Source organism: Chanos chanos, chromosome 11, assembly GCF_902362185.1.
Source record: "Chanos chanos chromosome 11, fChaCha1.1, whole genome shotgun sequence".
NCBI classification, from domain to species: Eukaryota; Metazoa; Chordata; class Actinopteri; order Gonorynchiformes; family Chanidae; genus Chanos; species Chanos chanos.
In genome coordinates this window covers 12555838-12575511 of record NC_044505.1, presented here as the reverse complement: position 1 = coordinate 12575511, position 19674 = coordinate 12555838, and the positions used below count along the sequence as shown (strand labels likewise).

General features: G+C 40.1%; 2 protein-coding genes across 4 annotated transcripts; both read left to right on the top strand.

Moving 5' to 3' along the window:
• Window positions 1-221: 221 nt before the first annotated feature.
• Window positions 222-2959, top strand: qdprb.1 (quinoid dihydropteridine reductase b, tandem duplicate 1). 2 transcript variants are annotated; one of them, XM_030787955.1, is made up of 7 exons: window positions 226-538; window positions 775-867; window positions 1026-1122; window positions 1240-1380; window positions 1759-1867; window positions 2180-2263; window positions 2520-2959. In XM_030787955.1, exons 1-7 carry the CDS (start codon window positions 446-448, stop codon window positions 2617-2619), a joined length of 717 nt encoding a protein of 238 aa, XP_030643815.1. In that variant the 5' UTR covers window positions 226-445; the 3' UTR covers window positions 2620-2959. The 2 variants fall into 2 exon arrangements, with proteins under 2 accessions (XP_030643816.1, XP_030643815.1); XM_030787956.1 differs by lacking the exon at window positions 775-867 and having other exon boundaries at window positions 222-538.
• A 6043-nt stretch (window positions 2960-9002) lies between these two features.
• On the top strand, window positions 9003-18919 carry ldb2b (LIM domain binding 2b). 2 transcript variants are annotated; one of them, XM_030788017.1, is made up of 9 exons: window positions 9003-9228; window positions 10169-10271; window positions 12599-12771; window positions 14585-14707; window positions 15825-15908; window positions 16057-16180; window positions 16846-16896; window positions 17021-17145; window positions 18617-18919. In XM_030788017.1, the coding sequence occupies exons 1-9, from the start codon at window positions 9097-9099 to the stop codon at window positions 18845-18847; spliced, it is 1146 nt and encodes a 381-aa protein (XP_030643877.1). In that variant the 5' UTR covers window positions 9003-9096; the 3' UTR covers window positions 18848-18919. The 2 variants fall into 2 exon arrangements, with proteins under 2 accessions (XP_030643877.1, XP_030643878.1); XM_030788018.1 differs by lacking the exon at window positions 16846-16896 and having other exon boundaries at window positions 17018-17145.
• Window positions 18920-19674: the final 755 nt, after the last annotated feature.

Genomic DNA, 19674 nt, shown 5'->3' with positions numbered 1-19674 from the left:
ATAAATAAAACCTTTATTTTAGTGACTGTTGCCGTCAGTGATGTTCAGTGTTCCTTTGTGCATGTTTCGTAGTTGGCTGAGCAACTGAATGCATTGTGACAAATGCCAAATTATAAATTTAGCTACCCACCACCCGGGCACCTTTCGATGTCATGGGCTTGGAGATTATGAGGCTGACTGTACTGGTTGCATTTGTGTTGTCTTGTGATTTGGGAAAGGGGGAAAGATGAATAATAACAAAACAAGGAGAGTAGACCTCCAATCCGTGTGCGGTGCTGTGTCTATGCGTGACCTGTTCGGGAGAGATGATGACAGCACAGAGATAAACTCGATAAACTTGCATGACTCCAGCTGCATCGTCAGAGCTTCTGGGCAGACTTTATAACATTGCATACAAAGAAAACAGGTCAGCTGAGGTTTAGGAAGAAGCGAGAAGGTGATCGGCATGGCTGCGGCAGAGGCGCACAGAGTCATTATTTACGGGGGAAAGGGTGCATTGGGATCTAAATGCGTACAGTACTTCAAGTCGAAAAACTGGGTGAGTCTCAAACCAGTACGTTGCAACTTACTTGGCAATAAATGGGAGGAACCTTCAGAAAAATATTGAAGTCATAACTTTGCCGACTGTCTCATTAAGTCGCCAAACGGGTTTTCTGACTGACTTAGCAAAACAGAGTTACTGTGTCAAGCTAGTATGTTCATTAAAATGTAACATCTGCTGTTTGTCACTAACGCGTATGACTTGACTGCCCTTTGGTCGGGGCCACACTCCAGTGGGTTGCTTGTATCGATATCACTGCGAACGAGGAGGCCAATGCCAATGTGACGGTTAAAATGACGGAATCTTTCACTGAACAAGCCAGCCAGGTGAGGGAAAATGCACACCTTGATTTCTCAAACGTCAAAGATGATAGAATAGGATTCGTGCAATGCTTTGGTGATTCCTTATTCAGTGCAGACATCTGCAGCATTACATACTGCAATATAACAGAGCCCTATTCTCTCTCTCTCTCTCTCTTTCTCAGGTAACAGCTGATGTTGGGGAGCTCCTAGGTGAGCAGAAAGTGGATGCCATCTTGTGTGTCGCTGGTGGTTGGGCAGGGGGTAGCGCCAAGGCCAAAGGTCAGCGTCAAACTAAACTTATCTGGGAGCTGATACTCAAGATTGTTTTGAGAAGATATATTAGTTTTCTAGTAATTCTCTCATTATTTTCTCTCTCTTTCTCTGTCTCTCCCTCAGTGCTGTATAAAAATGCTGACCTGATGTGGAAACAGAGTGTTTGGACCTCAACCATCTCTGGTCACCTAGCAACCAAACACCTGAAAGAGGGGGGGCTGGTCACATTAGCTGGGGCTAAACCCGCGCTCAGTGGAACTCCAGGTACACACACACTCACAATCTGTCTTTCAAATAAGTCCTTTGTATAACACATATGATTCTACGTGAAACTGCAGTAGCTTTTGTCATTACAACACTGTTCGACCTGCCTGGAGATATTATGACAGATGTAGTCAATTGTCCAGCTCTTGCCTCCGGTCCGGCTCTAAAATGTTTGCAGATAAAAGAAATCCAGCAGTTTCCCTCCAAGCAAAAGTCTGTGATGTCAATGTCAGGGCAACCACGATTCCAGAGATGATTAGAGCAAGCAGATAAAACAATAAAAACACTGTCCATCTCTCTTTCTCTCTCTTTCTCTCTCTCTCTCTCTCTCTCTCTCTCTCTCTCTTTCTCTCTCTCTCTCTCTCTCTCTCTCTCTAGGTATGATTGGGTATGGTATGGCAAAGGCAGCCGTGCATCAGCTGTGTCAGAGTCTTGCAGGAGCCAATAGCGGCCTTCCCTCAGGCGCTGCTGCTGTTGCCATCCTGCCGTGAGTAACCATGACTACACAGACGTCCACACACACACACACACACACACATGTGGAATTGACACTCTCACACTCATGACAGCAACTGCATTACTACACCAATTAGCAATGCCAGGAAAATGAGATTTTTTTTTTTCATCTCAAGGTTGTTCAAGAATTATTTCTACACTTTGAAAGGCTATTTTAACTTTTTTGCCGGGGGGGGGACGCACATACTCCTTCCAAATGAGATTCTGTGCTTTAGAGCTGCGGAACAAAGAATCAGAAAGTTACATTTTAGTTGCTAATGGTAACCGTTCCTACCTCTCACAGAGTTACTTTGGATACACCGATGAACAGGAAGTTCATGCCTGATGCGGATGTTAGCACCTGGACTCCGTTGGAGTACGTAGCAGAGTGAGTATGTTTTTGTGTGGATGTGTGTCAATGTAATCTCATTTTGCTGGTGCTAAACGCCATCAAATGAAATTGTAACATTCTCATGCTTATCTATGAGCAAAAAAAATCTGCTTAACTTGTCATAATCTGTCATAACGTTGTATTGATCAGTGTAAACCTCTCCGGTTTCCAGGTTGTTGCTTGTGAGTGTGTGTTACGCACGCACGTGTCTGTATGTGTGTGTTATTGATCACTGGCTGCGTCTGTTTTCCAGATTGTTCTATAAATGGACAACGGGAGAAGACAGACCAGTATCTGGAAGTCTGGTGCAATTAGTCACCGCTGACGGCAAAACCCAGGCTACACCACTGTGAAGACTTTGTGTCTTTGTGTGTGTGTTTGTGTGTGAGGGGAAGTCAGTAGGCCTGTGCAGCGCTTGTTATTATTAGCAGCGTAAAGTCTAATTTCTTTGTTGGCAGCGAGAGGAGCAGGATGTGGTTCAAGTCTGGTCCTATGGTTTAAAGACACATGTGTGTGTGACGAGTTACTGAGAGCTTAAGTAGAACCTTCTGCAGTTGTAGTCACATATATGCAAGTGTAGATGTCTCGTAAATGTCACACTTTTATTACAAACACGCACAAGGACATACGGCAGACTGGCCAAGCTCTGTACCTGTGTTTTAATGCTCTGGAATAAAACTGAATATTTTGATATCAAATCTAAGCCCCTACGTTGTTGTTTTTTTGGATTTTTATGTTAGGAGACCACGCGAGCAAGTAATGAAAAATATAAATTACTGATTACTGAAAAGAATTCTGCATTTGTTATAAAATAAAGCTGTACTGTCCAGTTACAATTCTTTGAGTACGTGTGTTATTTATTTGACTTACTGAATAGGTTTTTTTTGTGTATTTTGCTACTATCACCAACTACAGCTGGCTTTGCTTTCAGTTTCCTTGTGCTTCTCACCATTTATCAACAGGGGGTGACATTGTGCCATATATTCGGGTAACCATTTGATATCTGTTGAAGCTTCATTATTCTGGATTCTCAAACTCTTGTAGAGGAGCAGGAATCTATAAGACACATACACATACTTTTATACACAGGGACACACAATGAAAATCCCTTTATTCTACATGGAGTTTGTGTGCAGAAACTGTCTGTCTCTCACCACCAGATGGCACTGTGGTACTCTACCAGTACTTTCCAAAGTCCTGTACATTGAACTGAATAGCTTACTGCAAACACAGTGCAGAGCTAAGACTCTGACATAAAGGCCATTTAAAACAAAAGTGTGCTGATATTTCATGAATATCTTTCTCTCCTTTAAATTTAAGAGTTTGAGCACAAGTCATGGCATTGCAGTTTGTCAATCTGTGACAAAAAAAAAAAAAATGAACAAAGGAATAAAATAAAAAAAAAACAAAAAAAACAAGACAGAACCGAATCCGAACCCTGTTAGAACCCTCCTCCTCCCACCCTGGTCCAGAAATACGGTTCTGTAAACTCAATAGGAGGAAAGATCGTTGTGTTTGTTCACATACTGCATGTCAGTTCACATTTGTACATTTGTTACTGCGAGTGATAAAGAGAGACATTTTATCATTAAAAGGGAGTTGCTAACAATGAGATCTTTCCTCTCTCTTTCTCTCTCTCTCTCTCTCTCTCTCTCTCTCTCTCTGTCTCGTTCCTGCTCTCTCTCTCTCTCTCTCTCTCTCTCTCTCTGTCTCACTGGTATTGTGTTATCTGGCATTGCAGGCTAGCATGCAGGGCAGCCCATAATTTCAGAACAGGACTGGGCTGAAATAACGAGGTCACTAAGTTGAGGTTGCCATGGATACACCACATCTAAGAACAGAGAATGGTAGAGGCGCAGAGCAGGGCTGTGTTAGAGAAGCTTATTTTCCCCACCTATTAAAATTGTATTTTTTTTTTCCTCTATAAATTTTGCCTCCCGTTTTTTCTATTTCTTTGTTTCATGTTTTGTTTGCTTGTTTAAAATGAGTAATAGACATGCCGGTGAGAATTTCTCTCCCTCACGCTCCCTCTCTCTGTTTTGGAAATCATGAAACCATGCTCTTATTGAAATATAGCATATATCAGGATTATATAACTATATAGACAGGCAGGTAGATGTTATTAATAATGGAAACACCAGTCAGAATTTCTCTCTCTCTCCCTGTCTCTCTGTCTGTCTGTCTGTCCCTCTCTCTCTATCTCGCTCTTTTTGACTGTCTCTGTATCAAAAGCCATGCTTCCATTGGACGTATAGAAACAAAAATTAGATAGATAGATAGATAGATAGATAGATAGATAGATAGATAGATAGATAGATAGATAGATAGACAGACCAATGTCATGACCATCATATATCAATGTTATTATCATTAAGAGTGTATAATTAATTAAATGGGCAAGTGTACAGACGTCATCTACACATGCGAGTTCAGGGCTCAACTCTTGATCGTGTCAGATATGTGAGCTGTGGCTATTGAAATCCAGGTGAAATCAGTAAATCGTGCCGTCTCCAGTAGCTGAGATGGTCTTGTCTTTCTCATTGCCTTGCTACAAAGCATCAGGTCCGCTAATGCTCAAGGCACTCAGGGCACACACAAGAGTGGGAAGGCTCTCTTGAGCTTTTTATTATGTACCTGGATTATGAAATGTCCTTAGGATTGCTGATCTTTTAAAACAAAACAAAGCAAAAAAAAAAAAATGAACCCCCTCTTCCACATTTGATCTGTAAGACATGTTGTTTATCTGGTTTGGTTCCTTTTGGTTGTTTATTTTGCTTTGTGTGTTCTATGCCCGCTATTTATTTATTTATTTATTTATTTATTTATTTATTTATTTATTTTCTTGGACTAGATATTGTTACAAGTAAAAAAAAAAAAAAAAGATTAAATAGGACAAGGTCTAGTTTCTAGCTTTTGGTTTTTTTTTTTTTTTTTATTCTAAATTTACTCGACCATCAAAGCAACCAAAAAACATTAAAAAAAAAGAAAAAAAGAAAAACAATTACAGGTAAGGAGAAAAAAACCCCAGAAGGCTCCTAAAGGACTTTAGCATCCAAATTAAAAACTCAACACAAGAAAGTTCGTCAAAGATCAGAAAAAAGAAAATCGGAACATAAATCAGAACATAAGAAAAACACAAAATGCACATAGAACAGAAACAGGGGAAGAAGAAAAAAACAGGAAATAAAATAAGAAAAAAATATCAATAGCAAAACTAACAATGGTTTAAAATTACAATACTTGCAAGTGTGTGTGTGTGTGTGTGTGTGTTTGTCAGAGTGTTTGTGTGTAAGTGTAAACATATGTAATAAACATCCACAATGTACACACACCCTAATATTTGATAAGAGAGAAAGAGGAGATTTGTGTAAACTAACTGGTTTATTAAACTACCATCTACATCTACGACAACTAAACATGCAGATACTTGTCTTCCCATGCAACTGACATGCATGATCACCGTCATGAAGGTATGTGTGGGGGAATGTATTAATTCACATCTCCCTGTTCCTTGTGTGATGCGTATCTATATTTAGGAGCCTATGAATCCACAAATTTACTCCAACGTTTTTGTGACGCATGTCCGAGATGATACAGCGGTCGTCCCGTTAAGGGCGTGCTTGTTTTCAACATCTATGGATTTTTTTTGCTGTTGTTTTTCGGAACCTCTTTCCAGAATTCTGAACAGTTTGACCGACTACGCACCATGGATGCGTGAATTGTTATTATTATGTTTGACATTGTTATATGGCTGTACCACTATATTTGCTCCTTAGTTACATGGTAGTTAAGTTATAATGAATTAAAATGACATGGTAGTGAGTTTCACTGTTCTCGTTTGTTTTCGTAGCTTTACGGTCGTGTTTAAATGCACGTCGTGTGTGAGATGCTGTAAATGGGGTTTCCAGCTACGTTTCCACGCTCTGTACATTTTCTTTGTGACATGTTGTTAAGTGGAGGTGTGGATGGGTGTGTGTGTGTCTGGGTGCGATTGGTGTGTTCTGCCTGGTTCTCTGCAGTAGTTCTCCTGTATGTCTGTTAACCAATGGCAGTGTCTGCTCTACAGCGCCTAACGAGTATTTTTAGAGAATCTGTAGCCAAATTAATATTTCATCAAAGAAACAGAACTCAACAATGGAGCCTGTGTGGATCTGCCTCCCTTTCTCTCCCTGACTCTCTCTCTCTCTCTCTCTCCCTGTCTCTCTCTCTCTCTCTTTCTCAGTTGTTTTGCTCAGTCTATGGTACCATGTGATCTTGAATGGTTAGTTAAACTAGGTTGAGTGTACTGTAGCTTGGTGTATAGTCTAGTCTAATGTTATTTTTAGAGGACAGGAATAGTGTTGAACACATATACTGTGTTGTTGGTAAAATTCCACTCCTGTAACCCCCCCCCCCCCACCCCCCACTCCTTTACACACAGCGCTCTCTCTCTCTCTCTCTCTCTGGAGCTCAGTTTTCCCAAGAGGCAATGCTCCCCGCCAGCAAGAGCCCAGCATCCACTCTTATTAACTGACCTGAAGGGGGAGGGGTGTGTGCGTGCGTGAGTGTGTGTGAGTGCAAGTGTGTGCGTTTGTACGTGCGTGCGTGCGTGCGTGCTTGTGTGTGTGTGTGTGTGTGTGTGTGTGTGTGTGTGTGTGTGTGTCTGTACATATATGTGTGTGTGTGTGTGCGCGTGCATGCGTGCGTTGCTTGAAACGCATAGCGATAGTCAAACATTTCTTAATAAAAGACAGCCATTTGATTTGTGTCGTGACCCCTTTTTCACCCTACATTCATTAGAGTATTCATAAACCGTATCTCAAGCCAGAGTCTATTTCTAAAATTACCATAGATAATCTCATTTCAGTTCCATTTAATTTCCTCTGAACTCTTGTTTTGGGGAGGCTGGTTTCAAGTTTGAGACAGCAGCAGTTAACTAATTTAGCTAATGACTTACTCCGCCTTAGGCCTATGGCTTAGTCCCAAAAAGACAGCTCAGACAATCACACGTGGACCTGTGAAGTGTTGAATACATACATTTCATTTGTATTCTTCTGTGTACATGTTTAGCACATAATTGAATAACTGATATAGTGAGTCATACATGTAGACGCAAAAACACGTGACATTCAGTTTTTTTTTTGCTTGTTTGTTTTTTTTTTCTTTTTTTAAAGGATTTCAAGCAGTGAGTTTTTATTTATGTCAGTCGTTTGCTTTCTGTGTTGCTTGTCTGTGATTTGACAGCGTGGTAAACTCTTTGCCTTTGAAGTGAATTGAATTGAATTTAATTGAACTGAACTGAATTGAACTGAACTGAACTGAATTGAATTGAATTGAATGGCTGTTTGAATAGTATTCATGAGTGAACTGTGTGACTGTGTGACTGATTATGTGTTCTCTCAAAATCTCCAAAATAAGGAGGTCTTTTTTTTTTGACCCCCTTTTCCAGGGGCCTTGTTACCCCAACAGCAGCATCAGCAAGAGGGGGTGTAATGTATACCAGATGTGGTCACCCTCCCCTTTCTTTCTTTCTTTCTTTCTTTCTTTCTTTCTTTCTTTCTCTCTTTCTTTCTTTTTTTCTTTCTTTCTTTCTCTCTCTCTCTCTCTCTCTCTCTCTCTCTCGCTCTCTCTCTCTCTCCAGAGAATGTAAGCTCAGCAGTCATGCTGGTCTTAAATAAAATGGTGAGATGGAATGTGTCCTTTGAACTCTGATGTTTTTGTGTGCTGCTGTCTTTTTGCACTTTCTCTTTTAATGAGGGAGGAAGATGGGTTCTCAGAGAATGTATATTTCTGATGGAGAGAGAGAGAGAGAGAGAGAGAGAGAGAGAGAGAACGAGAGAGAGAAATAGATGATGAGGCTCTCAGATTCGGGTGTGTGTGTGACTCATACAGAGTGAGACATGGAAAAATACAGAGAGAAAAATGTTGAAAGTGAATTTCTACAGTGCACTAAAGTAAACTTGGGTGTGTGTGTGTGTGAGCGTGTATGTGTGTGTGCGTGCGTGTGTGTGTGTGAGCGTGTATGTGTGTGTGCGTGTGTGTGCGTGTGTGTGTGTGATGGGGTGGGGGTATATTGAGCACTGCCAGCACATAGATGTTTCTGCTCTGCAAAAGAAATGCAGCAGATACAATTATACACCCTTAGCCAGTTCATTTCAGGACAAAAGATGAAGCCCTTCTCTCTCTCTTTCTCTCTCTCTTTCTCTCTCTCACACACACACACACACACACAGGCTTATCACTGCAGCAGTCTGAAGTCCTGTCTCAACTCCTACATTCTCACTGGAACACTTTAGACTACTGCAGTAATACCATGATTGGCATGAGAGATTGAGAGGTGGGGGTAAAGTATGGTTTTTGGCCTGAATACATGGCACTGACCTGGATTGAGTTCATTCATAAATGGATACATACCCTCCTTGAGGATTACCCAAGGACTCTTTAACTCTGTGTATTATCTAAGACATGTTCTGAGAAAGCATTTTGAATTTTTTGCGCAAATTAAACCTAAATCCAGGATTCAGTCTAACTATATCGAAGTTTAAAAGAAAGAAAGAAAAAAAAGACAGGAAGTAACCTTTCCTAATGATAACAGCCTGAAGTATCCACCCTTTCCTCTCCTCCCCCTCCCCGTCTTTGTCTGCCCTCCTCTCCCTCCCTCCCTCACTCTCTCTCTCTCTCTCCCTCTCTTTCTATTAGCTCAGCAGTGAGCCAGAGTGTGTTTGAGAAAGTGTGCGATGTGACAGCCGAATCGCGCGCTGTTGTATGTGTGTGTACATTAGCGTCCACGTGCGCCTCATGGCTGCTGGCTTTGGACGCGGTCACTTTGAGTTCCGGGAGCAACAGACACGATGACCGGCGCGCAGCGTGACCCGTTCTACTCCTCTCCGTTCGGACCTTTTTACCGGAGGCATGCGCCTTGTGCAGTGCAGCCCGAGTACCGGATCCACGAGCTGAACAAACGGTTACAGTCCCGTCCGGAGGTGAGTACGTTATCAAGACACCGTTTTCTGTGGAGCGTTATGACTTACATACATAAAATATTGCTTATGATTGCAGGAGCAACTAAGTTGTATGACATTCAGCCACGAAAAGTGAAAATGCAGAGAAATAGCTAGGTATCAGCCTGTCGTTGTTTTAAGACACAGCACTGAGAAAGCTGGCTCTTAACATGGACTTCAGTAGTTTCATCTACAAGTTGTATCCCAAATTACCAAAATGATTAACAAATGTTTAGAGTAAGCTATACGCAGTGTATGATTAAACAAGTCTTTTGTGAACATTTAAAAAAAAAAAAAAAACTCATAGTCAGTTGAACAGAGGATCCACTTTTTGTTAATTTACTTCTTCAAGGGAAATACTTTTGAAACAAATGTCACCTTAATCCACAGTCCAGCACAAACTCTTAATCTACAACCTAATCAAATCATTGGAAAAGAATGATTAAGCGTGAGGTGTATTGTTTGGATTTGTGGACCAGTGTTGCAGTAGTTCATGTCTGTTACACTCAAAGAACTAATTACTCAGAGTCGTCTAAAGTTTTAGCACAGTGTGTAAGGCCTGTTTTCCTGTGAAGGAGCCAGTTTGTTTCCTCTTGGCTATGTTCATCAGTTAATGACTACCTCATAACTATGATTTAGAATTCAATGGATTTAATGCTTTTCTAGCCTGACTTTTCTAACCCTGAGATGACAGTGTTTCGTTTGTTTGTTTTTTTATTTCTTTGTAACAATTGTAAGTGTCTTGGGTTTATATTATATTTTTGGTTGGAGGGGGGGGGGGTGGTCTTGTCTTGCATTGTACTGGACTTTGATTCATACCAACAGTTTTATTTCTGCCTTAAGGAATTCCAGTGCTTTTATTGTGTGATTTATAACAAAATGTCCTTTCTTGAGTTAGTAATCGTAGTAATTTCTCCATCAGGACTGTGATAATTTATGGTGGGAAGCTTTCACTACGGAGTTCTTTCAGGACGATGCAACTTTAACTCTGTCGTTCTGTCTGGAAGATGGACCAAAGACCTACAGTAAGAATAATGTTCACAAGCAGCCATTTTAACCGCAGAACAAAAAAAGAGAGAAAAAAAACCCCACCACAGGCAATAACAGAGTTTCATTGTATAAGAATCATATTTTATTAGAAACATACTGGGAAGAGCCATGGGGTAGTGAAATTCAGTGTCGCCGGAACACAAAATGTACAGTGAAAGACACTGTATATTACGATTGTATGAAAATTTCAAATGTGAGTCATCGCAAACTACGATGGTAACACAAGTGATATATATTGAATGTCTTACTACAAGTCTCATAAAAGAAAAAAAAAAAACAACTTTGAACTTAGGGTATAAAGGTTGGTTTGTAGGACTTTGATTTAGGTTTTTGGGTCGTCTGCATTGATTGTTTTCCTCCGGCCCAGATTCATTTGTGATATGGAGGTTGTGAAGCGTACATAAACGTGGAGAGTTTTTTTTTCTTTTTTTCCCAGCTAAATTTCAATAAACGGGGAGATCATTTTAACTCTGTTTCACATATTTGATGTGGTTCCCTTATAGTTCCCCAAAAGATTTTAATAATCATTAATTAGAGAGGAGAGAACCAGTGTGTGTGTGTGTGTGTGTGTGTGTGTGTGTGGGTGTCTCTGCAACATGATGAAATCTATTTGCAACATTGTAATCTTTAAGCTCAAAGTGATAGTTCAAAGACACGAATACTAGTGTCTTTTAATAATGGATTACAGAAGCCGGGATGTGAGAATTTAACTGATATCCTTACAAATATGTAACACTTTTTAAACACTTTTTTATTGCCTCCACAGTAGATCCATAGATGTAACTTATCTGTGTGATTGCAGCTCAGTGGATTAGGGGGTCCACACCAGGAACTGCAGGGGTGCTAGTTTTAATCCCGGATGGGATATGATAGCTGTTGGTTTAGTATCGAAGGCTTCTAGGTTTTAATCTCTCTTCTCCTCCTCTGGCTGCTGGTTTTGTGCCCTTGAGCAAGTCATCTCACCAAGTCCGTTAAGTTGTTCCAATGGATGGTGTAATATAGTTCAAAACAAGTCAAACATGCTGACACAGCTCTTTTCGTATTGTCATAAATATGTGTTTATTGAATCTCTCCTCTCTGATTTTTCTGTTTTCCACAAACCAAGAACTAATGATAAAAGTTAGTTTTACAAAGCTGTCTTTGTTATACCAGCACTGCACATACCAGTAAATCCGTGCAGCTTTCCATAAGGAGTGTGTGTTTGACACAGTCTAGTGTAATAGTGCTTGTCAAAACTAGCAAAAAAAAAAATCAACGGTAGGCTATGGACCTGTTAAAACACACAATATATCCTTGACTTGAATTGCAATCATCCACTCCAGCCCCCCCCCCCCCCCAAAAAAATTTTTGCAGAAACAAAGTGATATTTTGTAATGGATTAATAACCGTTTGGATCAGTCAGAGAGATTACAATTGATTTGGATAAGTCGGAATGCCATTCGCTTTAGCTCTGGAGGGAATTTCAGAATAGGGTCTAACTGGTGGCTATTCAGATGTGCTCAAGTCCTGAGAATGCCAAACTGCTCTGCAGGGTGAGACAATATGCTGTTTTCAAACCGAATACTGACAGAGTAACTCCACTGTACTGACATGCAGAGAGAGTGGAGAAAGAGAGACAAAGAGAGACAAAGACAGACAGGATTAAACTTTCATGAGCTCTTTTGCCTCCCTCATTCTCTCTCTCTCTCTCTCTATCACTGGCTTTAGTCTGCCTTACTTGTGGAAAGACTGGTAGTGTTGAGGCACCAATTAATGTTGTATTTATGAATTGTAATTTTTTTTGTGTTGAGTACCTGCATTGTGGAGAAATATTTACTTAAAACGTGTCGTTCATAAATCCTAGAGAGACAGAGAGAGAGAGAGAGCCAGGATGCCTGAGAGACAGAAAACTACAAGTTTTGCTTTTAATAAACTCGATAAAAGCTCTCCTTCCCTGAGAAAAGATGGGGTTTTGATTGACAAGTTGTGGCTGGATAGGGGTGTTGAAATAAACATGTTCCCCTCAGACTTGGAACGGGGGGGGGGGGGGGTATGGTGGGGGGAGGGGCAGACAGAGGCACGGAGGAGTGGAGGATAAGATGACAAATAATGAGTTTAACTGAAATGTTATAATTCTATTTTTCTTTCAGACATAAAGGGCTAAAAATGAATTCAAATATGACATCAAGTTTGTTATGCTTACAACAGTCAATATAAATGGGAATATGTTCAGTCCGTCAAGGTATCTCTTTTTTTTTTTCAGTTTTATCCATCATATTTCTGTCTTTTTTTCCTTCTCTGTTTCATCCTTTCTTTCCCCCAGCCATTGGGCGGACCCTGATCCCTCGTTACTTCAGCACTGTGTTTGAAGGAGGAGTATTAGAGTTGTACTTTGAGCTGAAGTACTCAAAAGAGTCATTCCACAACTCAACTGTCACCATTGACTGCCCCCAGTGCACCATGATCACTCAGCATGGCAAACCAGTGTTCACCAAGGTACTGCCTGTACACACACACACACACACACACACACACACAGGCCTCACACTCACACACACACAGACACACACACACACCACACACAAACCCTTGTGCACCCCACACCTCGCACACACACACATGCTCAAACACGCACACACAGCTCACTCACACCAATGCATACACATGCACACAACCACATACGCTCATTCACAAACACACATAATTATGCAAAACACTATATTTTGCATAATTTCTGATAATTCAGTACAGGATTGTTGTTATGAGCCCTGTAACTAATGATGGGGTGAGTAGACAGTAGCCATCTGCTGCAGACAGTAACAAGGCTCCCTGATGTTGTTAAGCTTATGGAAAACATGCCCCAAACTGTCTTAGTTTGGCTTTTTAACTTGGTCTCCCCATCAGAATGAGTCTGAAGATTTTTAATACTGACAGATGGAAAACTGGCTAATGCGTGGAACTGAAGAATTAATGGTGAAGATACAAGCAGTTAAATATGAGCACTTTGCCCCTTATCTGTCATGGTTTTGTGTGTGTGTGTGCGCGCGCGCGCGCGTGTGTGCGCGTGCGTGTCTGTGTGTGTGCGCACTTTGCTGTGCTGTGTGCGTGTGTGTGTGTGTGTGTCTTGTGTTTTGTATTCTCTTTCTCTCTCACTCTCTCTCTCTCTCTCTCTCTCTCTCTCTCTCTCACTCACTCTGAGCTGTAATGTATTCCTCATTGTGAATTCAGAGTAGAGCTGCACAAAACAAAAAAGAGGAATAACCTCTCTCTCTCCTCCTCTCTCTCTTTCTCTCTCTCTCTCTCCCTCTCTCTGTCTCTCTCCCCCCTCCCTTTCTGCCTCTTTCTCTCTTTTTCTTCCCCTTTCTCAATTCACCAACAGTACAGATATTATTTAGCTGAGGATACTGAAGAGAATGTGTAGGCCTGGGTTCAATCTATCGTCAGTGGATCATCTCTCAATAGGGGTTCATACAATGTTTATAGTCACTGCTGTCTATATATTGTTGTAATCTGTTATCCTGCTTCAGTTATTGCACATGTTATTCATATACACGATAAATGCGAAAATACTCATTTTCCAAGGCCATAAAGAGAGATGTCTGTTCCTTTGCCAACTTTTGCTTCTTAAACAAAATGCTGGCATCCCCAAAGTATTTAAGTTAAAGTGGAGTTTGGTGGAGTTATTGCAAAATACTATCAACAGAGCATATTATTTTTTAAGAATGATTCTCAAGAATGATTATATTTGTATGTCGTGTGTGTGTGTGTGTGCGCGCGCGCGCGTGTGTGTGTGTGTATCTTTGGAGCGTAACGGTATTGGGGGCATTGATTAGAGTTTGTCTGTTGGGATTACATCCCTCTTGTTACCATGACAACTAATCAGCTACTCTCCGTTTCCTGGCAACGGAATGTGGACGTGTGGAGTTCCGTTTGGAGAATTCTGCACTTGCCAAAAACGCTGGCTCAATTAGGAAACTATTTCACTTAATGATGCAAACAAAGATATTTTTTGGTCTGGTTAGAAAAGACCACTCGTTATTTTGACTGAAACATTTCTTGAAATTCAAGGATCTATTTTCTTACTATTTTGCACTAGGGGTTCCACTTTTGAAAGTTTTCATTTTTAAACATATATATTACACCACTACAGAGTGCGTAGTGTGAAATAACTAATAAAATATTACAGTGCTCTTATGAAGATAAATCTCATTTTACATGAACAAAGTTCTAATTAGATACTAAACACACTCACACACACACACACACAGAAACACTCATTTTGCCTTTTTTTGCTGTGTTTAATTCGTAGGTGTGCACGGAGGGTCACCTGATTTTGGTGTTCCCCTTAGATGACCTCATGAGAATAAAAACCTGGCATCTCACCATCAGACACTACAGTGAGCTGATTCCACGCAGTATCCTGGCTGTTCACGTGAGTTGAAAAACTCTTCATGCTGGCTGTTCATAGAACTGATGTTTTTGGCTGTTCACATGTCATCAAGGGGATCTCACTGGCTCTTCGTGTATGTTAAAAACAAATGGAAGTTATTTTTATATTAAACTTATATTATACTTATATTAAAAAAACTGGGGGAAAGAAATTGTTCACATTGGGTATTCACTACTTAAAAAAAAAAAACCCTGTTTGACTGATCACTTATGCCAAAATAAAAAAAAAAAAAACCTCTGACGGTGTTCTTATTGGTTGGTTAGTTGGGCACTGACACACTGTTTAGACCACCTGTGTTCTTGAGTCATTGCCGTTCATTGTCACAGCCATTCATGACAGTCACGAACTGATAGTCCTGGCTGTTTGCATGTGAGAAACATGTTTTGAATGCGAATCAGTATTTGTCGGAAAAACTGTTCTGTTACCATTAAATTAACTTAGAAGCTTTAGCTCATTTTAGCGATTTGTGTGTATTTAGTAATGTTCTGAACACGTTATGACATATATCATGGACGTTGCGCTCTAGAACACTGTGTGTACGCTGCGCTGTTTTTTTTTCTGTTATCAATCAAGGTGAAAACACTTTAAACCTTCCAGTTTGCCAGAGTTAGCACATCTCCATGGCAACAACTCCATTAATGAATCAGACATGGTTTTATCAGTGCTTTAGCTGAAATAGCAAAGAAAATAAATAGCATGCTCTATGGGTGTGTGTATGTGTGCGTGCGTGCATGCATGTACGTGTGTGTGTATGTGTGTGTGTGTGTGTGTGTGTTTGTGTGGTTATAGTCATAAATCGTATTGCAGATGCAGCTCTGTGTGAAATAGCTCTTTGTAGCCTGTGAATTTTGACCCTGGCTCTATGTGGACACCAGGGTAATGGAAGATTAGGTACCTGTTTTTCATCCTGACATGGGCACTTATGACTAGCTGGGGTAATTTAACTTATCTATACTATACACTTGGGTGTTGGTGATTGTGTGTTTGTGTGTGTGTATGTGTGTGTATGTGTGTCCGTGTGTGTGTGTGTGTGTGTGTGAGAGAGTTAGCTATTAATATACCAACGTTGTTTTTTTTTCTTCTTGGTTTCCTTTATCAGGCGCAAGACCCTGGATGTCTCGAACAACTGTCCAAAAACATTAGCCGAGGGGGGCTAACTAACCTTACACTAAACTACCTCAGAGTATGACACACACACACACACACACACACACACACACACACACACGTAAAACAAACTCACTCTGGGATGGACACAACAATATACACACATAGATGAGCACAGATTGTTCTTGGTTGCTCATTGTTTTTGTGTGTCTTTTTTTGTGTAGTTGTGTGTCATTTTGGAGCCGATGCAAGAGTTGATGTCCAGACATAAGACGTATGGGCTAAGTCCTAGAGACTGTCTGAAAAACTGCCTTTTCCACAAATGGCAAAGAATGGTGACTCCACCAGGTACCACAATACTCACGTTCTCTCTGTGTTTCAGTCTCTCATCTCCCTGTGTCTCTCACCCCATTCCTCTCTCTCATTCTCTCTCCCTAATTTTGCTCTCTCTCTCTCTCTCTCTCTCTCTCGCTCTGGCTCTCTCTTGCTCTCTCTCTTTGTCTCACTTTCATTCTCTTTCCATTCTGACTCTTGTAGGATTAATGTGCAGAACTGTATGGCTTTTATTTTACCTTATCTCAACCTTTCCTCTTTTTTCTTTTTTTCTTTTTAAGGTAAACATATCATTAAATTTTGAGTGGTTCAGCTTGTTTTCATACAGTGTAAACATAATTCTTATTCGTCATTAACATTTCAAAGACAACTAACATATTGTCAGGAGTATTGTGAATTTCAACAATAACAAATCTTGACTAATTAATGAAGTATTTGACCCTGTGTGGGTTGCGGTTTTTCTTTTTCACAACTTATTAAAAGATAACAACCAAGTGTTTCTCACAGAAAGAGGGAAAAAAAGAAAAAAAAAGATTTTTTTTTTTTTTGAAAAACAAATGTGAATGTGTATGTGTATCTGTCTGTGTGTGTGTTTATGCGTGTGTGTGTGTGTGTGTGTATGTGTGTGTATATGTGTTTGTGAAAGATTTTTTTAAATATTCTTTTGCTTCTCCCAACAGCACATCCACCAAATGTAAAAACAGAAAATTTCACCACGAACCAAAAAAAAGGTACTTGTGTTCCATTGGTCCATTTGTTTCGTGACATGACTTGCGCTTTTTCATTTTCATATGTTATCTCCTCACTCCCTGTTCACTCAGCACCGTGTCTTTCTGTTCTTTTGATTGACAGCAGAACCTGTCCGTCAGACAACGACGAAGAGGAGGAGGAGGAAGAACTCTGCTAGTGGTGCTGTCAGTGCCAACACAGGAAACAGCAAGAAACGCAGCTCGGGCAATAACTTTAACCTGCCTGGACAGGTATTAATGATTTCCCTCTAACACACAAACATATACACACACACAGATGCATATGTATACACACACTACTACGTAGGCTCACTCATCCATAGGCAGTATACCACACATAGATATGAATGTGATATGTATAGATTTTAGCACAGATTATTTTCAGTGTGAGACAATATATTTGTGTGTGTGTGTGAGTGTGTGTGTGAGTGAGTGTGCGTGTATGTGTATGTGTGTTTGTACATTAGCTGGAGGGAAATGTAGAATCAACAGTGCCCCCTGCAGGTCTGTGTGATTTTTCAGGAGCGTGTATAATTCACTTACTTGGTATGAAAAGTCCATGGACCATATTCTGTGTGATCTGATGGTGCTATTTGCTTAGCAGCACATACAACCACTTTTAATATGATGTCTTAATCAGTATCAGAAGCGCCACATCCACTGTTTTTCAGTAAATATAGTGTATTTCATTTGTCAGCATGGTGTAGTGCACTAGTATTTGTAGAATGAGTCTTTCTTAGTAATTCACTTGTCTGATTAGTATGGGTAGTCTAGTTAATAAAATACAGAATAATTGGTGTAATTTATGTGAAGTGTAATTGATATTGTGATAAATAACTTGTGTAATCAATAGTAATTCATATACAAATTATTTTCATTCACATGTTAATGTAACTGGAGCAACTGCATGTAATTGATATTTCAGTTAAGGTAATTTATGTACCTCTGTGATGTAATTGGTGAAACTGATTAAAGTAATTAATATAGTAATAAGTGTAATGCACATGTAATCATTGTGTAGCTGTTAGTAATTGGTGTAACTGATTTAGTCATTGAGAAATAATTAGTGTATTTTATCATTCAGTGTTGTGCAATTGTAAGTAATTGCTACTGTCCGTCTCTGGTCCCCAGCCCAAACGTGTCGCCGGGGAGACGAGGGGTGGTGGGTGGCTGGAGGCGGAGCTTGGGTAGGTGACTGACAGGTCTTTGTCTTTACAAGCACCCAGCATGTGCTGTCATAATGACTCAATTAGCAATGCAAATTAGTTAAATAAGCAAACATACTGTTGTGTAGCACAAAGCAGTGAGCGACCATGTTGGTAATTCAATAGCATAAATTAGAGGAGTGTTTGGCATCTGTAGACAGTTATCTGTGTTTTATTCCCATAAAGTTTGCATGTGTGTGTGTGTGGCCGTGCGCATGTATCAGCGCGTGTGTGTATGTGAGTGTATGTGCATGTGTGTGTGTATGTGGGTGTGTGCGTGTATAAGCAGAGACTATGACTGACAAATACTACACAGCAGAACACTGACTCACTACTATAGAACTGTTTCAGACTGTCACATTTTAGGGTTTTTTAATATGTTTTTAATGCCAAGATCAACTCAGGTCTTGAACTTGTGTAGACCCAGTACATGCTCATATGCTGATTACATACAAATGATTTTCGCTCTCTCTCTCTCTCTCTCTCTCTCTGTGTAGGATGTGATGGTGGTGGGGGAGCCCTCTTTGATGAGTGGTGAACTGGGCGATGAGGATGAATGTTTGATCACACGGCTGGAGAACACACACTATGAGTCCACCAATGGTTTCCATGACAGTGGTGACTATGCTAACTCACCTGTGCTTGGCAACAATAGCCCCTGGAACGAGGTGCCCCTTAGCAACCAGGACAGCAAGACTGATGCCGTGGCGACACAGGCATTGAAGTAATATATCTCATAAACAGACTTCGACCAATTTAATTGGGTAGAATACACTCGGACACACACACACACACACACACACACATACATATACTTGGTGGAGAATCAGATTAGAGACTTTTTGTCCTGCTTCTGTCAAGACCAGATATTGGAAGGCGTTTGTAAATAGAGTAATATTTTCTTTTGTTTTGTTTGAGAGATTATGAAGCATTTGTGGAACATGGTGTCTGCATGTCTGTCTGTAATACATTGCACTGATCTGTTCATCTCAGTTGTGTAAATGTTCTCTCTTATGTCTGTACTGTCTGTTCCATGTCTAAGCTCAGAGCTAAGAAACTGAACTGCAACCTTTTTTTGTGTAAATATGTCTGCATTTAAGTACAATTATCACATTAATGTTTTACTTTTTATTTGTGTTTACCTTGTTTAATTCATTAATAAGTATGCGTATACTTCTGTATATTAAAAATGTGTATTTTCTGTATGCTTTTCACTTATTTGTGTCAATAAACTGTGTTTTTGTTGACCGTCTAAATCCCCTCTGTAGAGCTGCTGCTTCATACAAAACACAGTCAGCCGTGTAGAGTGCAGTTTATCTGAACCTTCTTGGTTTTAGAGTGCCTCCTAGTGGAAAAGAGAGGTATACAATGCAGTAAACTTTGCATTGACTCAGGTCGTTTACTTAGTTACATTTTTGCCAAAGCATAATGTAAATGTTCACGTTTACAAACTTTATGTAAAACTTGTTTATAAAACTATGCACATTTACAAATTATGATAGGTGTTTATGTTATGTTTTGGCAGATGTGAAACTCTCGATACAAATTTAAGGCA